The sequence below is a fragment of the Convolutriloba macropyga genome, chromosome 3, assembly GCF_964194025.1.
Source record: "Convolutriloba macropyga chromosome 3, txConMacr16.3, whole genome shotgun sequence".
In the NCBI taxonomy this organism is placed as follows: domain Eukaryota; kingdom Metazoa; phylum Xenacoelomorpha; order Acoela; family Convolutidae; genus Convolutriloba; species Convolutriloba macropyga.
The window spans coordinates 2913187-2935724 of NC_134470.1; the positions used below are offsets into that span (position 1 = coordinate 2913187).

Below are 22538 nucleotides of genomic sequence, written 5' to 3' on the forward strand. Positions count from 1 at the left end.
GAAATCTTTTAAATGCTTTAAAGTATCAAAACTGTTAATCAAACGCATATATTTTTTTAAATGTGTGGGAGACATTAGTTTGGTACAGAAATTAAAATTAAACCTTATACATCTGCTTTGAAAATCACGCAAACAAAAAATTTCGTAGGCTTGGCAATTTTTTTCGCATATCGACTTTTTTGTTCTGTCGCTCTTTCTCACAATCTCTCTCTCAGAATAAAATTTGAAAAATACCGTTTTTCTCTCCTCTCCTTTTCATTTTGTTTCAACCAATTGATATAAACACTTATTCTCACGTGCGCTATTTGCTTTTTTATTAGTAAACATTTGACCAATTTAAAACCAAAACGACTACCATAACTCATCTCGGATTTTAAAAAGGTATCATCAATACTTTTGCAATAGAAAATAGATCACTCATATGGGTTTGAATAGAAAAACAGATCACTATAGAGTTGAAAAAATGGATCACTTTCTTTCCTCTTTTAGTCGAAAAACAAAACAGATCACCATGAATCCTCTTGGAATAGAAAATTAGTTTACTGTCTCTCTTTGAGTTTAAGAAAATTGATTCTTTTTTGTCTTCGAGTTGTGAAAAGATCTCCTTAACTGGCCTTCAGTTCTAAATTTAATCTTAGCTCGTCAGAACTAGACAATAACTAGCGACAGGTCTTCGAGTCTTAAGAAAGCATGAGACCAAATCCTTTTCAATTTGTGACTATCCCTTTCGATTTGTGTAAGAACAAAAGTTTGCCATAACGACCCCTCACTACGCAAGATCAACATGGTTCGGAAAAAAAAACAAAAAATCACCATAACTCCTCTTCGAGTCAGGAAAAGCAAAGGGCCTAAATAATGAGTATATTGCTTACAGCGGCTATTAAATATTCTCTTTTGCAAATTAAACCCACACCCGTCAAGATTTTCTGAATGACATGTATAAACATGGCACCGCGGCTTCAAGTGCGCTTTGTCAAATTTGACCATGACCTCTGAGGTCTTCTGAAATTTGACCTACCATCACTTTCCACGTCAATTTGGAACTGTGTTTTCATCTTGACCTCGATGAACTTGCGGAACTGTTCCTTGTGTTTTGGAATGACGTAGAAAATTTTTTGGTATTTCATCTTGTCCAGATATTTTTTCGCTATTGCCATACACACGTGAGTTTTCCCAGATCCTGCTTCTCCAATGATATACTTGAGAGGATTTTCCTCATCATCAATCAGCTTTTGTTGCTGAGGGCTGAATTTGAATTTCTCTGTAAAACAAAACACACAAACTGTCGATTAAACAAAAGTTGAATTTTAATTCAAAAACTGTTATGCAAATATACAAAAATTGGGCTCCTATATATAGTTCTCATCTATGAGAAATTATACAAGGAGCATTTAGCTAAAAAATCTACTTGATTGGCAGGTTAGATAGATTTTGGTTTCAATTTCTGGACGTGATTTTCTATTGTCGTCGATTTTCGTACAATTGACTTTCTTAGTCTGAGGTCAATCAATGTTAAAATCAGGTTTCTATTGGTGAGAGAGAATTTAGCTTTTGACATCTGATTAAAAGGTCAATGAAACATTGACAGCACCAAAACAAAACAAAATAGAATCAAGTTTAATTTTATGGCCATTATTTATCAACATACCAACAGAGTCCGTCAGGTAGTTTCTTCTTTTGCTTCATGAAAATAATAATAATAATTCTTGATGTTGAAACACATCACACAAACTAACCTTGAAGCCATTATGTGCCGCCGACCTTCCAAATTTTGAGGAACATTTGGTCTGTTTCGCACATTTGACTTCATAGAAAGAATATCAATACAAGCAAAAATGCCGTGAGATATTGCGACTAAGGAACCTTTATACTAATTACTAATTGATTTACGATTAAGTATTGGATTATAGTAAACTATGCTATAATAAAATGTTATAATTGGTATTCTATTTAACAGTGACTTTGTCTCACGATTCCACAAATTAGCAAAACACTAGTTTAAAAACATCGGCAGAGCACTGGGTTGTAATGACAAAACTTTTTAGAACTGGGGCGATTCCAGATTGAGGTGCCCAACGAAAGTTGTTATGTCCAAACCGAAAATGAACCGCATGCGTAAGCGTTGTGCTATTTTCTCAAAAACAACCAAAAGTCCAACGTGGTCCAATTAGGCAGCTGATTTTCGAAGAAAAATTATTGGATATCTAATAGATGCACTAAATCAGATTTAAGAATTAGTTCCAGCCAAAACAAAATGAGTAGTTTTTATCTAGAAGCTATAGTGTAACATGCGATATTTTTAAACTAAACAGATATAACATATTTTACTGTGTAATTGTTAGATTGATAAATTTTTAAATAAAAATCAGCCATACGTTATATAATAATCCTCGAAAGTTATTTGAAAGAAGAAATATTACTTTAATGGGAGCTTTACTTTTTCTTTAACCATGTATGGAAGACTGATATCTTTTCCGGAGCTAAACATGGGCCATGCGAGTGAAACAATTTAGAAAGACTATTTTGAGTCTCGAGAAAATCTTTGCAAATTTTAATTTCCTAGACCAATTGAGACTTATAATTTTGTGTAGGTTTCAGGTGTGAAATGGAACCACATTATGTGCAAAAAAGTGTTGAAGTGTTTTCGGTGGCAAAGTATTTCAGTTAGCCAAAATCATAATTTGGCAAGTTTTGAGATTCACTACTTAAAACCAAATTTACAATTACACGACAATGTACGCAATAAGAGAATACATAATATACCAATATATCGAATGTCATTATATCCAAACTATTTTCTTTGGTCTTTTCGTTCAATAACTCGATTACAACTTAGCACTCGGTACTACAAGCATGTTTTATCATACCTAACAGTGTAGTTTAATCTGATATTTGGTTGTGATGGTTCCATATCAAGCCCCACGAGCCATTGAGGCATCGTCTAGTCTTAGAATTGAAACTTGATGGTTTCATATCAAGCCTCACTGGCGATTGAATCATGGTCTAGTCTTACAAGTAACATAAATCTACTTTAATACAATCTAAGTGATCTATATTCTGCTCAATAATCATTCTCGTAATTTCAGCATTAGAACAAAATATTGGGTTTAAAATAGGTATTTTGTCATATTGGGTATTTTTCTTGACATCCAATTTAATATACGAAACTTTTAGCGAGCCATGATATAGGTAACGGTTAAACTGATAATGTCGTTTTAATCCGCAATTAATGTAATCCGAAAACTTTGCAAAACTATTTACCAATTAAGTTTTTCTTAATTTATGTTTAATTGGCACGCTTTTGAATCGCATGGTGGCGAATAGTGACAAATGCGGTTACATACACTCGCTAAATACAACTAGTTTGTCAGGTAATGCATTGCAAATTATGAGCAGAGGAAATACCCTCCCTAACTGAGTAATCTTCGGTTTTTACAGATAAGAAATCGTCGCTATCGTCGTTTTTTTTTCTGCGACAAACGACAAATTTTCCTATGATTTGTTCGTCAGCATTTTCATTTTTGTTCGGTATCTAATATAAGATAGATGCGGAATCGTCATCTCTAAACGTAAGAGAGATTCGGCATCTGAGTCATCTGAGAAAACACCAGGGTTTTTTTAAGCTCCGGGTTTAAAAGTCAGATTAGTCAAGCGAACCGAGCAATGAAAAGGATTGGCACTGGGTGTTTTGAAACGCAACCAACCGTCAAAAACTTTGCTTGCAAACTACAAAAATTTATGTCAAAACTCACTGAATGCGATTTAATCAGCCGAATTCTCATCATTGTCCAACGAGTATGTTACATTCTGAATTCAAAATTAACCAAGAAATTTATGAGACAGAAAAAAGAATTTTCAATGAGTTTTGTGGTACAATAGTACATGCTAGTCTGGGGGCTATTGATTAGGTGCAGCTAATCAAGTTCATTTAAATTTAAATCAATTTAGTTCATTTTCATTTACCATTATTTCATTCATCATTTAGTTCTTGTTCTGAAGATCAAATCTTATGTTTTCACAATTTTGGTTTTGTTTAAATCCCGTGTATGATATCTTTTGTCTGTTCATGTTGTCTCGCGATTTTAAGTTGCCGCAATTAGAAATGTAGTATTGTGAACAAATTGTTGATCAGTTTTAGTTAATCTTAAATTGGAATCATTCTGCTCATTTTCTGAATTCAAATTAGTTGTCTCTCTCTTAATCTAGATTCCGCTCTGCAAAAAGTCTTAATTTAAACAAGATACAAATTAAGCATATTTCGATCAGCGAAATACCCATTCAAAAAGAGAACGAACTTTCGCTCCACCAATTCAACAATAATTCTGTATTCAGAATATAAATTCAACAAGCATCAAAATTAAGTGTCATTTTGCTCCGCGAATTAACCCAAAATTTGGAACACTAAGTTTGAATAAATCGGCACCGCGAATCAACTCAACCTACAGATTGCTAATCTGTACGACATGGCACAGCCAGCTCGAGAGTCTCGAAAAACACCATTGTCGATAGAACCATTTTGGGAACGTCCAACGTCGGACCCACCAATCAGATGGGAAAAATGGCGGATCCAGGTCAAACTTGCGATCCTCGCACGTGAGAATATCACATTGGACACGCTGCTACAACCGAAACCTACGACGGTCCGACTACCAGCGGAAGCAAAGTACGAAACGGCAATTGAAGATTCAACATTGGAAACGGAGAGAGACCGTCAGATACGAAACAGTCAATAGAAGTTGAATTGGGAGTTAAAATGTCAAAAGTTAACAGAAGCGGGAGTACTATGCGGGGAACGGCCATGGAATCTTTGCGACCAAAAATGTGTGTCTCTCCTATACCTAAGCATTGGTACAGAGGGAAGACGTTTTCTAACACAAAAATTTCCTCATGACAATATCTATGACATGTCTACCCTCAAACTTTGGGAGATGATGGAGATCGCCTTTATCCGTCCGCGAAACGTCACATTCGATCGATAAGTGTTCTTTTCTCGAAAGCAGAAAAAGGGCGAAACAGTAGAACAATTCTACAGCATCTTTAAAGAATTGGCTGAAAACTGTGATTTTGAAAATCGTGAGAAGGTAATCATCAGGGACATCTTCATCACAAACATGTTAGATGATGATATTCAACGGGAACTTCTCCGCGATACAGTTGACCGAGAAAGAGCACTCAGTATTGCAGTCAATATGGAAATGGGCCACCAGAACCAGCAGAGATTATCATCCAATAACAGCGCAACTGGCAGTACAGTAAACGCAATACAATCATTCAATCGATTTCGCGGCGCCAATGTGCGTGGAAATCAATCAGGCAGAACAGTAGTGAACCGTCCAACAATTGGACAATGTCGTGGTTGTGGTCATTCTTGGACACCAACGCATCGCCAGGTTTGCCCGGCTGTGTGTAAGAAATGTAATCACTGTGGTTTGCTCAACAACTTCGCAAAGGTATATCGAAGAAAACTTAACACTGCACCAAATACACAACAAAATAATCGTATCAATAACATAGAAACTGCTGAAACTACAGATCAAAATTCAAGTCAGGAAAGTCAAAACGTTAATTATATAAATTACAACGAGCAAATTAATTCGGATTATGATTCTTCGGACGACAATTACGTTGGGAATGTAGAAAATGTTAATTCACCGCAAGCAGCACTGAAAAATATGATGATAACGATCGGAAATACATATTGTGAGTTGCTTCTCGATTCCGGCAGCGGTTGCACTATTATTAATATGTCGCTTGCTAAATAAATAATGTATATTTGTCCGCAATCACAATGGTCAGAGAAAGAACCATTAGAACTAAAGTCCTTTTTAATGACATTGTAAAACCTCTAGGCACTTTGAAAAAGCCGGTTCGATGCAACGATTGGAAAATCCAGAAAGCAAAAATTACGGTTGTAGCTGATGGTTTCCGACCAACTCTCGAACGAGACCTTTTTGATCAATTAGGCATAATAATATCACAGAAACCTTGCCCGAATGTAGTAGTCAATAACATAGATCAAACTTTTGCGGTTAAAAGGTCGTTAGCAGAAGAATTCCCAGAATTTATCTCACGAATCGGCAAATCTAAACATCACTCAAAATTTCACAAAAATTTCACAAAAATTATCGAGTAACACATCAAAAAGGAAGAAAAGTGCCAATACATCTTCAACCGAAAGTGAAAATTGAACTTGAAAAAATGCTAAACGGAGGTCATATAGAAAAACTGACTAATTGCTCTGATCATTTTTTTATCTCTCCAATAATCATTACAGTGAAAAAGGATCAGTCAATCAAAATAGCACTAGATTCCAAAATTCTAAATAAAGCTATGCACAAAAACAAGTATCAAATGCCAAAAATAGACTAGCTAATTCAAACGATTTCACAAACACTGTCAACGGCGCCGCAAGAGACTGCTTATTTTACAACTCTTGATTTGCAGTACGCTTATAGTCAACTAGAGTTACACAGTGATACGGCCCGCCATTGTAACTTTAATATCGTAAGCGGAGATATGACTGGCAGATATTGCTTTAAAACTGGATTTTACGGTCTTACGGATATGCCAGCTGAATTCCAAAAAGCTATTAATCGCACTCTCGCAGGTCTGGATAATACTTTCTGTTTCTTGGACAATATATTGGTAGTGAGCAGAGGTGGAATAGAAAAACATCTCGATTTAGTACGGAAATGTCTAATAAAACTAGATCAAGGAAATCTCCAAATAAATCTTGCAAAATGTCACTTTGCAAAAGAGAAAATTGAATGGCTCGGACATAATATTACACAATCAAGTGTAACTCCACTATCAAATAAAGCGGATGCAATCGGAAAATTATCAGCACCTACAAACCTTAAGAAACTTCGATCGCTTATGGGTTCAGAACACCATTTAGGAAAATTCATTCCAAATTTGTCACAACTATGCTACCCACTCCGACCTCTGCTTAAGAAAAATACAAAATTTCTCTGGACAGATGAGCATGAAAAGGAGTTCTCATTGATTAAAGAACAAATTGCGAAAAATACCGAAAACAAACGTTTTAATCCGGAAGTAGAAACACGAATTAAATGCGACGCTTCACGTAAAGGTCTGGGATGTGCATTAGAACAACGAACACCTAATGGTTGGCATACAGTAGCATTCGCGTCACGATTCTTGAATTCGGTTGAGGACAGATATAGCATAAATTAGCTCGAACTTTTGGGTTTTGTCTGGTCCGTGGAACAATTTAAATATTATTTATACGGCAAACCCTTTACTGTAATTACTGACCATAGGGCTCTTCTCTCAATCATGAGAGAGAACAGATCTAACAAATCTTATAATAGTCGATTGACACGTTGGGTAGATCGATTACTACCATTTGATTATTCAATTGATCATTTCTCCGGCTCAAAAATGGGATTAGTGGATTATATCTCTCGCGACCCGCAACAAAAAGCCGTTAATATATCTACATATGACGAGCAATTTATAGTAGCAAAATTGGATGTAATTAAACGCGGTGCAAAACGCTTCTTAATAAATGCAGAAAATTACGTCGATTTCGCAGCGCGAAATCCGCTTACAAAACGAGCCTCAAATAATCCAAATTCCTCTAACATATTATGCAGTGAATTCGCACCGCGAAATCCAGAATTTTCTACAATTACGAATACTGATAACTCAATTAACAAATTAACACCAAATAACTTAAATTCCAATATTCAAATCGAGACAGCTAACATTCCTCACTCGCTTTTTGCCTTGAATCGTTCTACCAAACAGTCGCTACTCGAATTGAACAATTTCCAACGAAATTGCAAACAAATTCAATAAAGCATACATGATGTCTCAATCAAACTCCGACAATGAAACTTTGATGCAAGTCAAACAATCGACGCCCTCAAGAGTACGATTTGCAGACGATGCAGGACCGTCATCAGCCCAAGCAGTACCCGCGACGACAATCACCCCTACCACTGATATGACAACAGTCACTTCGCCTTCTGTAGATGATCTTTATTTGGACTCCTTCAATTTCGCTCTCTCAAAGATCTTTTCCAGTTCCCTGATGGCCAGCCTTACAACTAAGGATGCGATTCTGAAAGAGATACGAGATTGCATCCTAACCGAAAATGAGGACCGATGCAAGCAGATATCACCCTATATTTATTCTTTCTGGAAAGATCTACATGTTAGGAATGGATGTGTCTGCATCGACGACAGGATAGCCCTTCCCCATGCCATCAAAGACGCATACGTGGACGCCATCCACGCAACTCATCCTGGAACATGGGGGATGACCGATATGGCAACTCACGCGTGGTGGCCATATATGCACAGGGACATAGCTACAAAAACTGCAAAATGCAACCCCTGTGTCAAGATTGGTAAAAATTTAAAATCTATTATACCTGCTAATAAATGGGCACCATTAAAGTTATGCAAAGTTCCAAATGAAGAAATTCAAATTGAATTTGGAGGGCCAATTTATAATGAAAAAAATCAAGAGATTTACTTTCTTGCATGTATTGATCGATTTTCAAAATTTCCAACAGCAGAAGTATTTGATAGAGCTAATGCAGATATTATTTTGAAATTTCTTCAAGAATATGTTTTGCTACACGGTATACCCCGTACATTTAGATTGGATCAAGCTCGATGCCAAACGGGACAACAAGTTAAAACATTCTTTTGTCAAAATAACATACAGTTAATCGAAGCTCCAATACACGATAGCAGAGCAATTGGCTTAGTTGAAAAGGCTAATACAGACAATCAAGAATCGCTTAGCTTGCATTAAAACGGCGGCGCAAAATCAATTCAATGTGAAAGCATCAATTAATTCAATAATTTATCAGCTCCGAATATGCCGTCAAAAGACTAATAATATATCGCCATTTGAGGCACATTTTGGTAGAAAGCCGAATACTCCATTAAGTAATATAACGACTAAACCGGACCCAAAAAGTCTAGACTACAAAAATATTTCAAATAAATATATAGATTTGGAGACTGTCTGATGGGATGAACTCATTGCTGATGAAAATTGGAACAATGACGGACGCAGCGACACAGAAATTGAGACGAACAAAGACAGACTGAGCAAAGATGCGACAAAAAGAAAAAATGAGGACCCGAACAAGGAATCAAGAACAATTCCCCACCCAGACGTTGGACAATCAGTACCAGGCACAGAAGCTTCATTAGAAGTAAAACTTGCGAAAAAAAGACCGCGTACGAAACGATCAAAGGAAAGCCTCGTTGGCTTATACGACGTGTTGGCGCCTGGATCTTCGGTTGTAAAAACGGATACTTTTACCTCAGTCATTAAAGAACCAGGAAAGAGAGACGTAACTATCAGAATATCAGAATTAGCGAAATTTGGTACAAAAGCCGAACGTCAAACCGAACTACAGGTCTACGCAAATTGACGACCAAAGATACCAACAGGAAAAACAACCGAGGAACTGATCAGCCGTCACGCGAAAGAATTAAGGAGGAAGCTAGAGGGAGGAAAACGCATGAAGCACAGAAAAGTAGCCGATGGTGTCAGTACAGTTGCTTCTATACATTCTAATGTCACACGCGCTCTTCGGGTACGAATGCCCACTAAACCAAAAAGATCGATAATAACAGCACCGCCAAAACAACCCGCCGAAATAAGAACTGATTTCGTGGTGCCAATGGAGATGCCATCTACTTCAATCGTTATAGCGGAGCCACATAGCAGACCCAAACGTAAAGCCGCTACAAAAGCCTCAGCTGCATTAATTTCTTTAAAACGAAAACGTTCAACAACTTCGGTTACCGCATCAGATGAATCCGTCACATCAGTACAAACTTGTCCCCCTACAACAACTTGTCCTGGTGTAATTGCGAGAAACAAAAGGAGACAAATCATCAAGCAACAACAAATCCAGAACAAATCGATAATCTCCGCCATACAGACAGCTGCTGCCCAAACCCAACAAAGCGAAACTGACTTTACAGTCGGCCCATGTTCACCGACACAATCGTACCCTACACAATTCTACGTCTCGCTCAATTACAATGGACCAGAATCAGCGATGACAGTCGGCAAAGCCGAAAATTATTATGAAAGCGATAGCGACTAAAACTTAACCAAAAACTGTTGACATTTAACAAATGAAACAACTCTGATTCAAAACATTATAGTAATAATTATTTAACCAGTACATATGTTATTAATTTTCTGATAAATAACTTTGTCATTTATTTTTGTCAAGGGGGAAATGTGGTACAATAGTACATGCTAGTGGGGGGGGCTATTGATTTGGTGCAGCTAATCAAGTTCAATTTAATTTAAATCAATTTAGTTCATTTTCATTTACCCTTTTTTCATTCATCATTTAGTTCTTGTTCTGAAGATCAAATCTTATGTTTTCACAATTTTAATTTTGTTTACATCCCGTGTATGATATCTTTTGTCTGTTCATGTTGTCTCGCGATTTTAAGTTGCCACAATTGGAAATGTAGTATTGTGAACAAATTGTTGATCAGTTTTAGTTAATCTTAAATTGGAATCATTCTGCTCATTTTCTGAATTCAATTTAGTTGTCTCTCTCTTAATCTAGATTCCGCTCTGCAAAAAGCCTTAATTTAAACAAGATACAATTTAAGCGTATTTCGATCAGCGAAATACCCATTCAAAAAGAGAACGAACTTTCGCTCCACCAATTCTACAATAATTCTGTATTAAGAACATAAATTCAACAAGCATCAAAATTAAGTGTCATTTCGCTCTGCGAATTAACCCATAATTTGGAACACTAAGTTTGAATAAATCGGCACCGCGAATCAACTCAACCTACAGATTGCTAATCTGTACGACAAGTTTGCACATTCTTTCAGAATTTTTTTCTCAGAAAAAAGCTTGAAATTCCTGCAAGAAAAACCGTATCATAAAGTTCAACTACATTATATAGAGGAAAAACGAAATTTTCGAATGGGAAACACCGACAATTTTTATGCCTGAAGCCGAATATACCGGCGATCTCTTACGTTTAAATACCAAATATACCGAATCTTCTCAAACCAAACACACCGAATTTCTCTTGCGTCCAAAAACGACAATACCGAATCTTTCTTACGTTCGAAATCGACGATACCGAACAAATCAAACATACCAAAGCTTTCTTACGTTTGAACCCAAAGATACCGAAGATTTCTTGCAATTTTTTTGTCGTTTGTATTCGTTCTTCTCAACTAAGGCTATAAGCAAACAAATTAGTTGGCATTTAGATTATAGTTTACCAACAAAAAACAAACAACTCACCCGAGTAGTATTTGCGAGCTGCCAATGTGATAATCGTTTTCATTGTCTGCAGTAGCTTAGAATCAGCCCCCGAAACCCGATTTCTTGACCTCTGTGACAACAAGTCGTGCATTGTCTCTCCGGATCTGATCAACTCCGCGCGACACCAGTCCGCTTTCAGTTTCATTTGGTACAACTGAACTGTTGCCGTCATATCTTTGCGTCTTAAATTTGGATCGCTGGCAGCAATGCATACGTAATCAATTACGTAATTATTTGCCACAGAAACATGTGTCAAAATTTCCAGAGCTTCAGGCGATATGAATTTATGAACTGGTGTCTCATTCAGAAAATTGTCCCACTCATCCTTGGAAAAGTTTTTGTCGTAAATGACGAGTTTGAAGCAGTTTTTCCGAAAACTGGTCAGGTCTGTCAGTGTTTCGTCAGATGATGCATTGGGTTTAATGTGACGGTATACACAATGCAGCAGGTTGTTCACGAAGGGCAACATTGACCCGAACACTTGGTTTAGTTTTCGAATATCAGGGCCATCCAGCTAAATAGTATTCATGATTTATCTAAACTACGCTAATGAAAGTCTAAGCTTCTGAAGCTTCTGGCAGCGGTTTTAAGACAAACACATGCCCATCCAGAGGTAAATAGCTACATAAGCCCCAAAGAAATTCATACACTTTTTGATCAAGAGAAAAAAGTTTGGTTCTCATACACTTTTTGATCAAGTTTGGTTCTCTTGCAAACTGATGATAACTTACTGATTGTATGTTTATTCTGTCATTTGGTATCAGTTTGAGAACGAATTGATTATTATTATAAGTAAAGAAATTATTATCATTAAAGCCAATTCGACTTAATTTCGACCAGATCAATATAAATTCTATAAAAAAATTTACTTTGCAGTTTCTCATTTTTCTCGTTTTAAATTGCAGTCTGATATACGGAAAGAGCGCTTAGATTGGTGCTGGTCAGTATTTGCGTGGCTATCTGTGACTTGGACTGGGTCTAGATTTTCATCTTGAAAAGGGAAGAGGAATTAATCGGGATACTTTTTTATCTTTTCCACTTCAAACCTCATAGGACATTTTGGGCTTATTGCAAAGTTTCACATCAGTGTGAGATATTCAAGTTTTCTTCTCTGTTCGATTTCATGTCATAAAACCGCAGATTTTCCGCATCAAACTAACACATCTGAAAAAACCCTCTTTCGTCAAATCATCCCCACATCAAGTTCTTTCATTTCAATGCCCTAAAAATATGGAAAAATTGGTTTTGAACCCATAACCTTTGGAACCAAAAACTTTGCATACGTCACTGGTCTTTGGAGGATTGTCAATCTGCTTCAAAAACATATGAACGGTCAACTTAAGAATTCGTAGATTTTTATATTTTGATTTTCCTTTTCTATAAAATAGTCGAATAATTAAGACAGCTTAAGAACATCATTACGATATTCCGATTTAGGATTTTCTGTTTGTGCCCCCCCAGTACGTTATGTACCCCCCCATTACAGAGCACGTGGTGCCATTACATATTAGTTATGTAAAAAATATCGCGCGTGCGTTTAGGAGTACAAAAAATATGCTCCCACTAAGCTGAGAGAGGAAGGGCAGAAACAGAAAAGGTCCGCGCTTTATCTCTAAGTTTAAGTTCCGAGGGACATAACAGAAAAGTTACAATTGAAGTTTGTTTAGTTATTTAGCGTTCTTTCAACTGAAAGACAAATTTTCGTCAGAAGGTATTTATCTTTTTACATCACTACCATAGCAACCTACAATTAATCCGCATTTCAGTTTCGTTAGCAATGAGAGAAATAGTGGATATGAAAAATGGTTTTGACTTGGTTTTGACTTGGTTTTGTTCGAGTTAGATTCAGTTTGAACGTTCGATCAACAATAGGAAAAAAATTGAGCACAGCCTGTTTTTATGTTTAAGATTTAATAGCAATTACATCGGAATTTTTCCGTAAAAGAGTTCTGAATAATTTTATAATAAATAAAGAAGTGAAGTTATCTTAAAATGTCTTCTAGTTTGCTTTCCTCAAAGTACCTAGAAGTATGCTTCAGTAACAACAAATTTAGATTGCAATTATTTCTGTTAGCTTACTGAGCATCAAAAATCAAATTTCATTGTTTATCGAAAAATAGAGAAATTTCTCATTTATAAAAACGGTTTGAAAAAAAGTGAAAACATTTTTTCGTGAATTGACTTCTCTGTCACAAGCAAATTTTATGTTTAACACATGAGCAGGAATGAAACTTTTGGTTTCACGAATTAACAGATTTCACAAATAGTAGACAAACTGGAATACTTCAATGCACTGGGTAGAAAATTTCTACGAATCAATTTGTCAATTTTTTAGAATGGAAAACAAAAGGGGTTTTCTATTGCTGTATATCTGTATTATTGATAAAACGTACTAAAAACACAAAATTGGTTGTTGTTGTTTGAGATGAACACTCTTTGGCTCTTGGAGAGGAGTGTTACAGAATAATCCAGTTTTGTAATTTCTTTCTTCTGTTTTGTCAAATTGAAATTGTGTTCAAAGTTCATTTGTGTTCAATTATATGTTTGTGTCATTGTGCAGGGTCTCGGGTGGAAGCTGATAATATTGAAAAAAAAGAACTGGGCAATTTCATCAATTTTTTTCAATTATCTAGGTTAATTACTTCTTGTTAGTAATTCACGTCAATTTTCACATGTTTGAAGTTTTTGAATGCTTTGTTAATTTCTTAGAATTTTGGTAATCACTTACTGTTTTTTGTAACTCCTGAATCCACTGTAAGTTGGGATAAACCAGTGACTAAACAACAAAACTTGCTAACGAAAAATGTTACAATAAGCTCAGTGCACATACTTTAATCTGAGGGAAACTTAGGGGAGGCAAATTTCGCATGGTGCGGAAGCTTTTAAAATTTTGGAATTTTGAGCAGTTTATTTCATCCGATTCTAAAATAAGACTTGCAATCATCTTTATTGGATCCGACAATCAATGAATGAACCTACATACCACACAAATTTTACATACCACACATAAAAACTCCATCAGAGTAAAAAATTTCGAATAAATTGCTGCGCTAGATGGTCTTTTAACATCAATTCCGATACCCACTTGATTGCATTATTAGAACTTCTCAAAAATGAGAATTGAAGATGGTTAGCTTACGGTTTAGTACATACGCTTGGAGCCAATGATCAATTTTTGACAATGAGCAAGATCATCATAAATTATCAATGATGCGTATAAAAGATTTTAAAAAATGGTTATTTGTTTAGGGAAAACAGATGAAAAAAACTAAAGCAGTTTCAAAATTTGCCAAAATTGTAATGGTTCAGCCATTTAATAACTTCAACCATGATTCTGAAGAAAAAACCATTGAATGAAAAAAGTTGCAAGAATAATTGGAAAGCGCCTTTTTTTTAAAAAATTTCTTGCTCGATTTTATAATATACTTTCCAATTTTTTTAAAAAATCGAAAAACATAGAAATTTGATTTCTTCTCCGTATAAGAGTAATAATAGTATCACACCTTAAGGTCTTTAGAATTTTTAAGTATGTATCGTCCTTCTTGCTTATATTTTCTTTTTCAAAATCTTCGATGAGTTTATTTTACATATTCAGATGAGAAGAACAAATGTTTCGACATCTCTTTATTTAAAATTTTACATATATAGTTGATTAGAGTTTTTGAATAGCAGCTGTTTTGATGCAAAACTTTGGAAAAATTGGATACCCTTCAGGGTGTCCATTTTGTGGTTCATCCACTAATCCATGGCTTGGATTTGCCCAAAAAATTTTTATGCGGTCTTTAGGGTTTTGATATCCTTCGAATCGTCTCCATAAAATACTTCGACGTTCCTTCAGAAATACTTTTAATTTTAATAAACAACAATTACATTCATACAAGTGCTTCATTCAAAAAACTTGGTGATTCTAAATTTTTTCCCAAAGTTCTCCCGGTAGAGCCCTATTATATTCATTGCTCAATATTAAACATGTTTTCAAACGATCAAAGGTCGACTTGTAATCAATGTGATGAGGAAACTTTATCAATTTGATAGTCCACTACCCTATGAGAGTAGCTTGGCAGTTTTGAAAATAGCATGATCAGGGGGACAATTGATGGCAAAAAAACCATCATGCCGCCCACTAGAAAATTCATTTTGAGATGATGAACAAATCCAAGAATATAATTCACAATATGTCTATAAACCACTGGTACAAAATAGTTTAAATACCACTGAACAACAATTTAATCCAAAATTTTAGTGAGCCAACAAGAATTAATTCATTGGTTCCGTTTTGTCAAAGTAAATGTATCTGATTTAATAATTGAGTGTAAGGTTATATGAGCACACCTATGTCTTATTGATATACCGTTTTAACGTTCAGTCCGGCCCAGAAATGTAGCTCAAATAAAAGGTTTTAATCTTTCCTTGATATTAAAAAGGTTTGTCGAATCGATATCATTATTGAAAATCTTCAATTGTGAAATAAGTGTCCCCTATGACTGCTACTTAACAGTTTTGTTGTTGTGTTTAAAAAATGCAAGCACAGTACAGTCAAACACGCCTTTTTTCTCTAAATTCTGTGGCATTTGGATAAACTTAGAGGGAAATGTCTTATCTTACTGATTTTCTAGAGAAGCTTCAATCAACTCTACATTTTCTTGCAAGAAAATGGGTCAAACTCTGTTCAGTCCTTTTAATTGCCAAAATTTTAATTATTCTGGAAAATTCATTTGCTTAATGCCTTTCCCAGAGAACTATTTCATTTTCTGAGAGACATTCGTGAGTTTTAAATTAATTGCATTTCAACGATAGCTATTGTTCCGAAATCTTTGTAAAATGGGGAATTGCCTCTAGAGTGTTGTTTATTTCATAAAAATTTTGACTTATTTCGTACTTTCGAAGTTTAATACAGATGAAGCGTACAAAAATGGTAAAGCTGAAAAGAGTTGGTCATTGGAAAAGATTGAAAAAAAACCGATCAAACATGGAAAGAAAATAGAACTCAGTGGGAATTGTTCTTTTAATTTCCCCATTCGAGAAATCAACTTCCTTTTTTTGATTATGGAAGATACAAATAGTTGCACCTGTGAAACTCAAACGCCAAGCAGATCTAGTACATTTTACATCCGTTGAGACGTTCCTTAGAAAATCCTCAGATTTTTGTACAAATCAAAAAACCGAAATAGCAGTAGGTTTAATATTTTTTTTTGTTAAAAACTTGAGAGCGGAGAACCGATTATCAAGTCTGAGAACAGATTAAATGATGAGAATATTTTATAATTATTGATGTTCATAAAAGCTGTCAAATCGAAATTTTGCTTATTTCCTCTGTCGAGGTTAGTTTTCCATTATCTTTTCTTTTGAGGTTTTTTCTTTAGAGTATTTTGTCATGAAGATGACATTTTTAACTTTTCAAGTTAATGATTTTTGAATATTCTGGATGGTCTGACAAACTTTGTATAAATTTGAAAAATGAAACAATTCTCTTTTCTTTCTCTGATTTCTAATAATCTTGTCTCTTCATCTAGAGATCTGTTTGTTTCAGCATGATGCTCAAACGTTTCAATTGGTTGGCGGCTCAATAATATTTCTATCCATAAACTTTTTAGAAACAACGGGAAACAACAGATAGAGTGGGTTTTTCCGTTTGTCCCCCCTCCCGTCAAGTTATGCTCACCTCCTTTACCGATCACATCACATTACATAGTAAAATTCTTAAGTAAGAATAGGGCACGTGCGTCGGGGAAGCAAAAAGTATGAACCCACTCAGATGCGGAGCACAAACAAAAAACATCACTAAAGTGTGGCTTATTTTCATGAAGATGAATTTTTCAATTTCTGAAAAATTATCGTGTTTTAAAATAAGTAAGGCCATAAGCTCTTGCGTAATTTACCTTTTACCAAAAATTTTGAAGGAAATTCTTTGTTAGAATTTTTATTTGTGAAGTTAGATCCTTGATTAACTATGAAAAACTATAGTTGATTTGCAAATTAAAAAACTAAATTTTGAGAACCTTGATATTTTTGAATGTGTTGATACCAATCTTTCTTCGATTTAAATTTGAGTCAAAAATTAGCAGAGAACTCTTTTTCCAGAGAAAAGAAACAAAAAAATTATCAGGATGTGAAATGATTAGAATGATTGTTTCATTTTATTGAAGTTCCTGATTTCTAATCAAATTGCATCTATTCATATTGTTCATGGTTTTCCTGTTGACTCTCTTTTCATAAAGCCTCGTGAAAAAACATTTTTTACAGTTATCTTAGCAACCCCTACGGTTTCTTGCTAAGTGTGTCTAAATTCAGCTGACTAGCAAATTTGTTCGAAAATGATATAACTGAAATTATTGCATTTTGTTTTTTTATTGTTTGCATCAATTAAGATTATTTTTGTTTCTCCAGCATGCACATAGTCGACTTGAATCTTTGACAACTTCTAATAACGAAAGTGGAATATTGAACTTTCGGGGAAATTTGTTTTTACGCTCAGCATCAGTACATTTGCTATGTTTAATTGTGCCACAATTGTCAAAAAATGTTCAATTTTGTGCAACATGATCTATTAATGATAACATCTATTTATGCACCATCAGCTAAAAACGCATATCTTCATAAAACTCCTACTATTTTTGTTTTTTTCCGCACTGAATTATTTTTGGCATACCACCAACAACGTTTTATGGTAAATACATGGATCCAATTTGAACTTTAGGTAAATGTAAAGCGTCTACTTTACTTGGTGCCAATTCCTTCCGCAGCAACGAAGGAAAATAGAGTTTTCACAAGAAGATTCGAGAGTTAAATCAGTTTGCAATCTCGTTGGTTTTCATCAAGAGATCAAAATTTTACCAATTTTATACTCAATTACTCAAAATCATATCAAAAGGTAAATTTGTAAAGTACAAATTCCACAATTGATGCTTTATTTTACATTCGGTATTGATGCCCGAAATTCCATCAATGAATCAGTACAAAGGATGAATCAGTAGAAAAAATCTTTCCAGAACCATAGATGATTCTTTGATTTTTTAATGTGGGAAATTTTACGCACGTTTAAGTTGTTCTTATATAGATTTTTTTGAACAACATATTGTGATAAGGTCCGAGATTGAAAGCCCAAGAAAATAATGAAGTGAGCTACCAATACGGCTGAGAATAGAGAAGGCAGGGGCAAGAAAACAGATATTTAAAGTTCGAATTTTTCTTTTCCGATTCTTGGAAAAATCATGCAATGATCTATCAATATACATGCAAAAAACACCTCAAAATTTAATGCAGCATGTTTTGGTCAAAAGAAGTGCTCCTATAAAGTTATTATAACCAATCGATGCAATCTTTTGGTATCTAAATATGGAAATATTACCATCACATTAATCTGAAAACAAAAATTAACAAGGGAGTTCTGGTCTTTCCCCTAGTTGAGAAATCTTCGGTTATTAAACGTAAGAATGAACCGGTATCGTCGTTTTTAGGCGTAAGACAGATTCGGTATCGTCGTTTTTTCATCGCAAGCGAAATTCGGTATGGTTGTTTATTAAATGTAAGAAAGCATCGTTATCGTCGGTTTTGAAATGTAAAAGAGCATCGGTATCATTGGTTTTCAAATGTAAGAAAGCATCGGCATCGTCGTTTTCAAACGTAAGGAGGCATCGGTGACGTCGTTTTCAAACGTAAGAAAGCACCGGTATCGCCGTTTTTCAACGTTAGAATGATGATGGTAACATTTGATGGTAATATAAATTACTGTCGGAAAATAATCTCAAGTTGATTCAAAAAAGCAACTTTTGAGTTTTTCCTGTATTTTCTGGTGGTGTCTCCCTCCTCTTTTCTAGAATAGAGTTCGACCAAACGGTAAAAATCGGCGCTCTAAGACTATCCCCGAGTAAAACCAAGCAAAACAAAACAAATTGTAACATAATTTAGCTAAATACATACACACATGTATACATACATACATTGAGCGCAAATCTTACACTTTTTATTCGATTTCACCGCAAACCTTACATCTTTTAGCAATTTTTAGACCCTGGAGACTCTTGTATATCAATTTTCCCTAACAACGTACTGAAAGTTTCCTGCGTTGTCAACCAAATATACAGACCATTTCTCAGTTATGAAACCAAAAACAGTAAAAGTTTTTTAACGTCTATTAATCAAACAAACCAACTCTGGCTATACCTACCGAATCTTGTAAAACCGAACATACCGAAGCTTTCTAACACTCTGAACCGAACATACCGAATCTTGCAAAACCGAACATACCGAAGCTTTCTTACGTTCTAGACCGAACATACCAACAATTTCTTACATTTGAAACCGAACATACCGAACAAACCGAACATGCCGACCATTTCTTACGTAGAAAACCAAACAACGAAAATTTCTTGCGTCGTTTTTGTTCGGTCTTCTCAACTAGGGTCCCATTCTAGCCTCCCCTCCCCAGCTTAGCGGTCAGATAACATATAGCCCCCCCCCCCCCAATCATGGTAAATATACCATAATGGGGGGCTATAAATTCATGGGGGGCTATAATGGGAAAGAACAGGAATTTCTTGGGCGAGGTTATCTTATATTCGTCTGTGATTACTCACCACGCCACAATGTTGGCTCGATACAAACAATAAATTTACTTACATAATGTTTTCTGGAGTCGTTTGTTGCTACAGGCCTGCGTTGATTGCCAGCACTAATTTCGAACACTGTCATTGTTTTTTGTGAAAAATGCACCCAATCAAATTCTCGCCTCTGACCCGTCGGAAGTGAAATAAACGGCTTCAACATTTCCCAGTCCACGGAGTACACAAGTGTACCTCTGAATTCTTCCAACCAGGGGTGAACCTGTTCATCATAGAAGTGAATGATCTCTCCTTGAACTTTGGTGAAACTTTCATTTGGACAGATTCCTTCTTGTTTTGTCTCTCTCAGCGGAACCTCCCAGTAGAGCTCTTCGCCTTCGGGAATCACCTGCAACTTCCTGTTAGTGCGACTTTGTTCCTGGCTATCTAGTGCGACTTCTTTGTCAAGGTAGTCAAATAAGAATACTTCCCTTTTTTGGTCAGCACTGCTTGACCCCGAAACTGTCGGATCGCTCCATTGTAGAACATCAATTTTTGGATTATGAAGAGTGCAGAAATATTCGTCTTTGCAGGCTTCGACTAAATTTTTGACCAACTTGTACAATTCTGACTGAAGTTTGTACGGCGATTTTTGGTGGTTCTGGGGCAACTTAAACGCTTTATCTGTGATAAACACAGAAAAGCCCATGTTTTCAATTTTAGTTTTAATTTCGTTCGCTATTTTTCTAGTTTGTCGGCTGTGTCTGATCAAAAATATGACACTATTAGTAAAATGACCAGTGAAGCATTGTAACGCAGATTTGATTACATGAGCTCGTGCTAGTAATACTTCTTTAAAATTGTATGTCGATTTATCGTCAAATTTTTGAAAAGTAACGATTTGATAGAACTTGTTATTTTGGGTGCTGAAAAACAAGTTTTTAAAAGCAAAATTTTCGCAGTCTTTCGAAAGCAGTTTGAGTTCGCCCAAGCTCTTCTTCAAGCCTTCGTTGGAGTTTCCGAGGAATTTTTCAGCTTTTTTCAGGGTGATTCGCGTGAACAGAATTCCTTCGTTATTGAAACCTAATTTTCTCACTTCTACTTCTGCTGAGCTTGCCTGGCTTAATTTTACAGTCCAGTCATTTTTCAATGGAATCGGGTAATCAAAGGGCAAAATTAAAAGCTTTTGCCATCTTTCGTCATCCAGGCACAATTTCTTGTCAATGGTTTCGGAAACAAAATCACATAATTTGTCGAAGGTGGACATTTCAAATTACGTATTCGATACTCGGCTTTAAATAACGTCTTTGTTGTAATTTTTGTCGTCAAAATTTTTTAAAATAACATTTCAAGATTTAATCAACAGCTACGCGTTTGTTTGAACTGCTGTGTTTTATCTATCAAAGTGAACAAAATAAGTCTGGATGCATAACTACCAAAAAACAATTCGTAGATATGTTGATTAGAATTACTTATTACTGTTGTAAAATGATTAAAATAAGAGTATATGATCTGCCGGACGAGTATATCGATAAATTTATGACTACTAAACTAAACAGAAGTTTGATCAAATCTATTTTTGTAGAAACTAACACGTAATGTAACACTTCAACACACAAGTTATTTATTGGAATCATTTTTCATTAAATAAGCTTTGACTCGAAGATTACTACTATTCAGACTACTACAGCTTTGTTTTGGAGATAAGTCTATAGCAAAAAAGACTGACAATTTCTCGACAAACAAGAACAACTTGTATAGTAAAAAAACATAAAATGCAAAAAAAACACATGTATTTTTAAGAAAAACAGCCTTTTCATATAAACATCGAGAAAAATGCCACAGACAGCATATCATTAGCGAAGACTAATATTTAAATATTAGTCTTCACTAATGATATGCTATCTGTGGAATTTTTCTCGATGTTTATATGAAAAGACTGTTTTTCTTAAAAATACATATGCTTTTTTTGGCATTTATTGTTTTTTTACTCGTATAGTTTTTCTTGTTCGTCAAGAACTTGTCAGTCTTGTCAGATTATTTAATCTAATGTCCGAAACTTTAAGTCTAACTGTGAATAAAAAAGAGTCTGGCGTAACTTTGGAGATCATCCAATACTAGCATTTCACGTTAGCAAATAAAAATATTTTCTGAACTTATGCGAAGCAATGTTTCTGAAATGGTTTTAAAAAAGAAATACTAATTTAAATAATTTCGGCTTTTCTGCAATAAATTGTAAAGGTTTTGTTTTGGTTTTTAAGCCTTGTTACGTTCTGTTTTTGACAATGTTTTTATGTAAATCAGAATGTTAAAATAAAAACTTTTGAAGAATAAATTTTTCTCCTTCACTCTTAGAATTTGTCTCATTTGAATTTATTTGGCTTTGAAGGGTCTAATAATGAAGATTCTACTACAAATTTGAGAATCAATTTTATAGAATTAATTTCGAGAATCAAACTTATAGAATCAGTTTATGATATTTTCACGTTATATAATTTTCCAGAGTTATATAATTTTTCACAATTTTAATCTGTATATGAGAATGCTTTACATGGTCAATTGGTCACAAGATCGACTTCTAAGAGCCAATTGGTTAGAAAATGATTCTTTCTGATTTCATCTTTCTGTTCAGGTTACTTTTCAAAGTTGTTCATCTCTCTTTATCTCTATCTCTCTCTCTCTCTCTCTCT

At 35.0% G+C, this 22538-nt stretch overlaps 1 protein-coding gene across 2 annotated transcripts in view; it reads right to left on the bottom strand.

Moving 5' to 3' along the window:
- LOC142335873 (uncharacterized) overlaps positions 1-21333 on the bottom strand; it is a 67518-nt gene extending 46185 nt beyond the window's left edge. Inside the window, exons 1-4 of one of the 2 annotated variants that reach the window (XM_075384219.1) lie at positions 19928-21333; positions 14037-14084; positions 11288-11822; positions 1019-1261 (exon numbers count right to left, since the gene is read on the bottom strand). In XM_075384219.1, the coding sequence (XP_075240334.1) occupies positions 1019-1261; positions 11288-11822; positions 14037-14084; positions 19928-21115 (2014 nt within the window). In that variant the 5' untranslated portion in view covers positions 21116-21333. The remainder of the gene's footprint in view (positions 1-1018; positions 1262-11287; positions 11823-14036; positions 14085-19927) is intronic. The other variant, XM_075384220.1, reaches the window with a different exon arrangement.
- Between the last annotated feature and the right edge of the window lie 1205 nt (positions 21334-22538).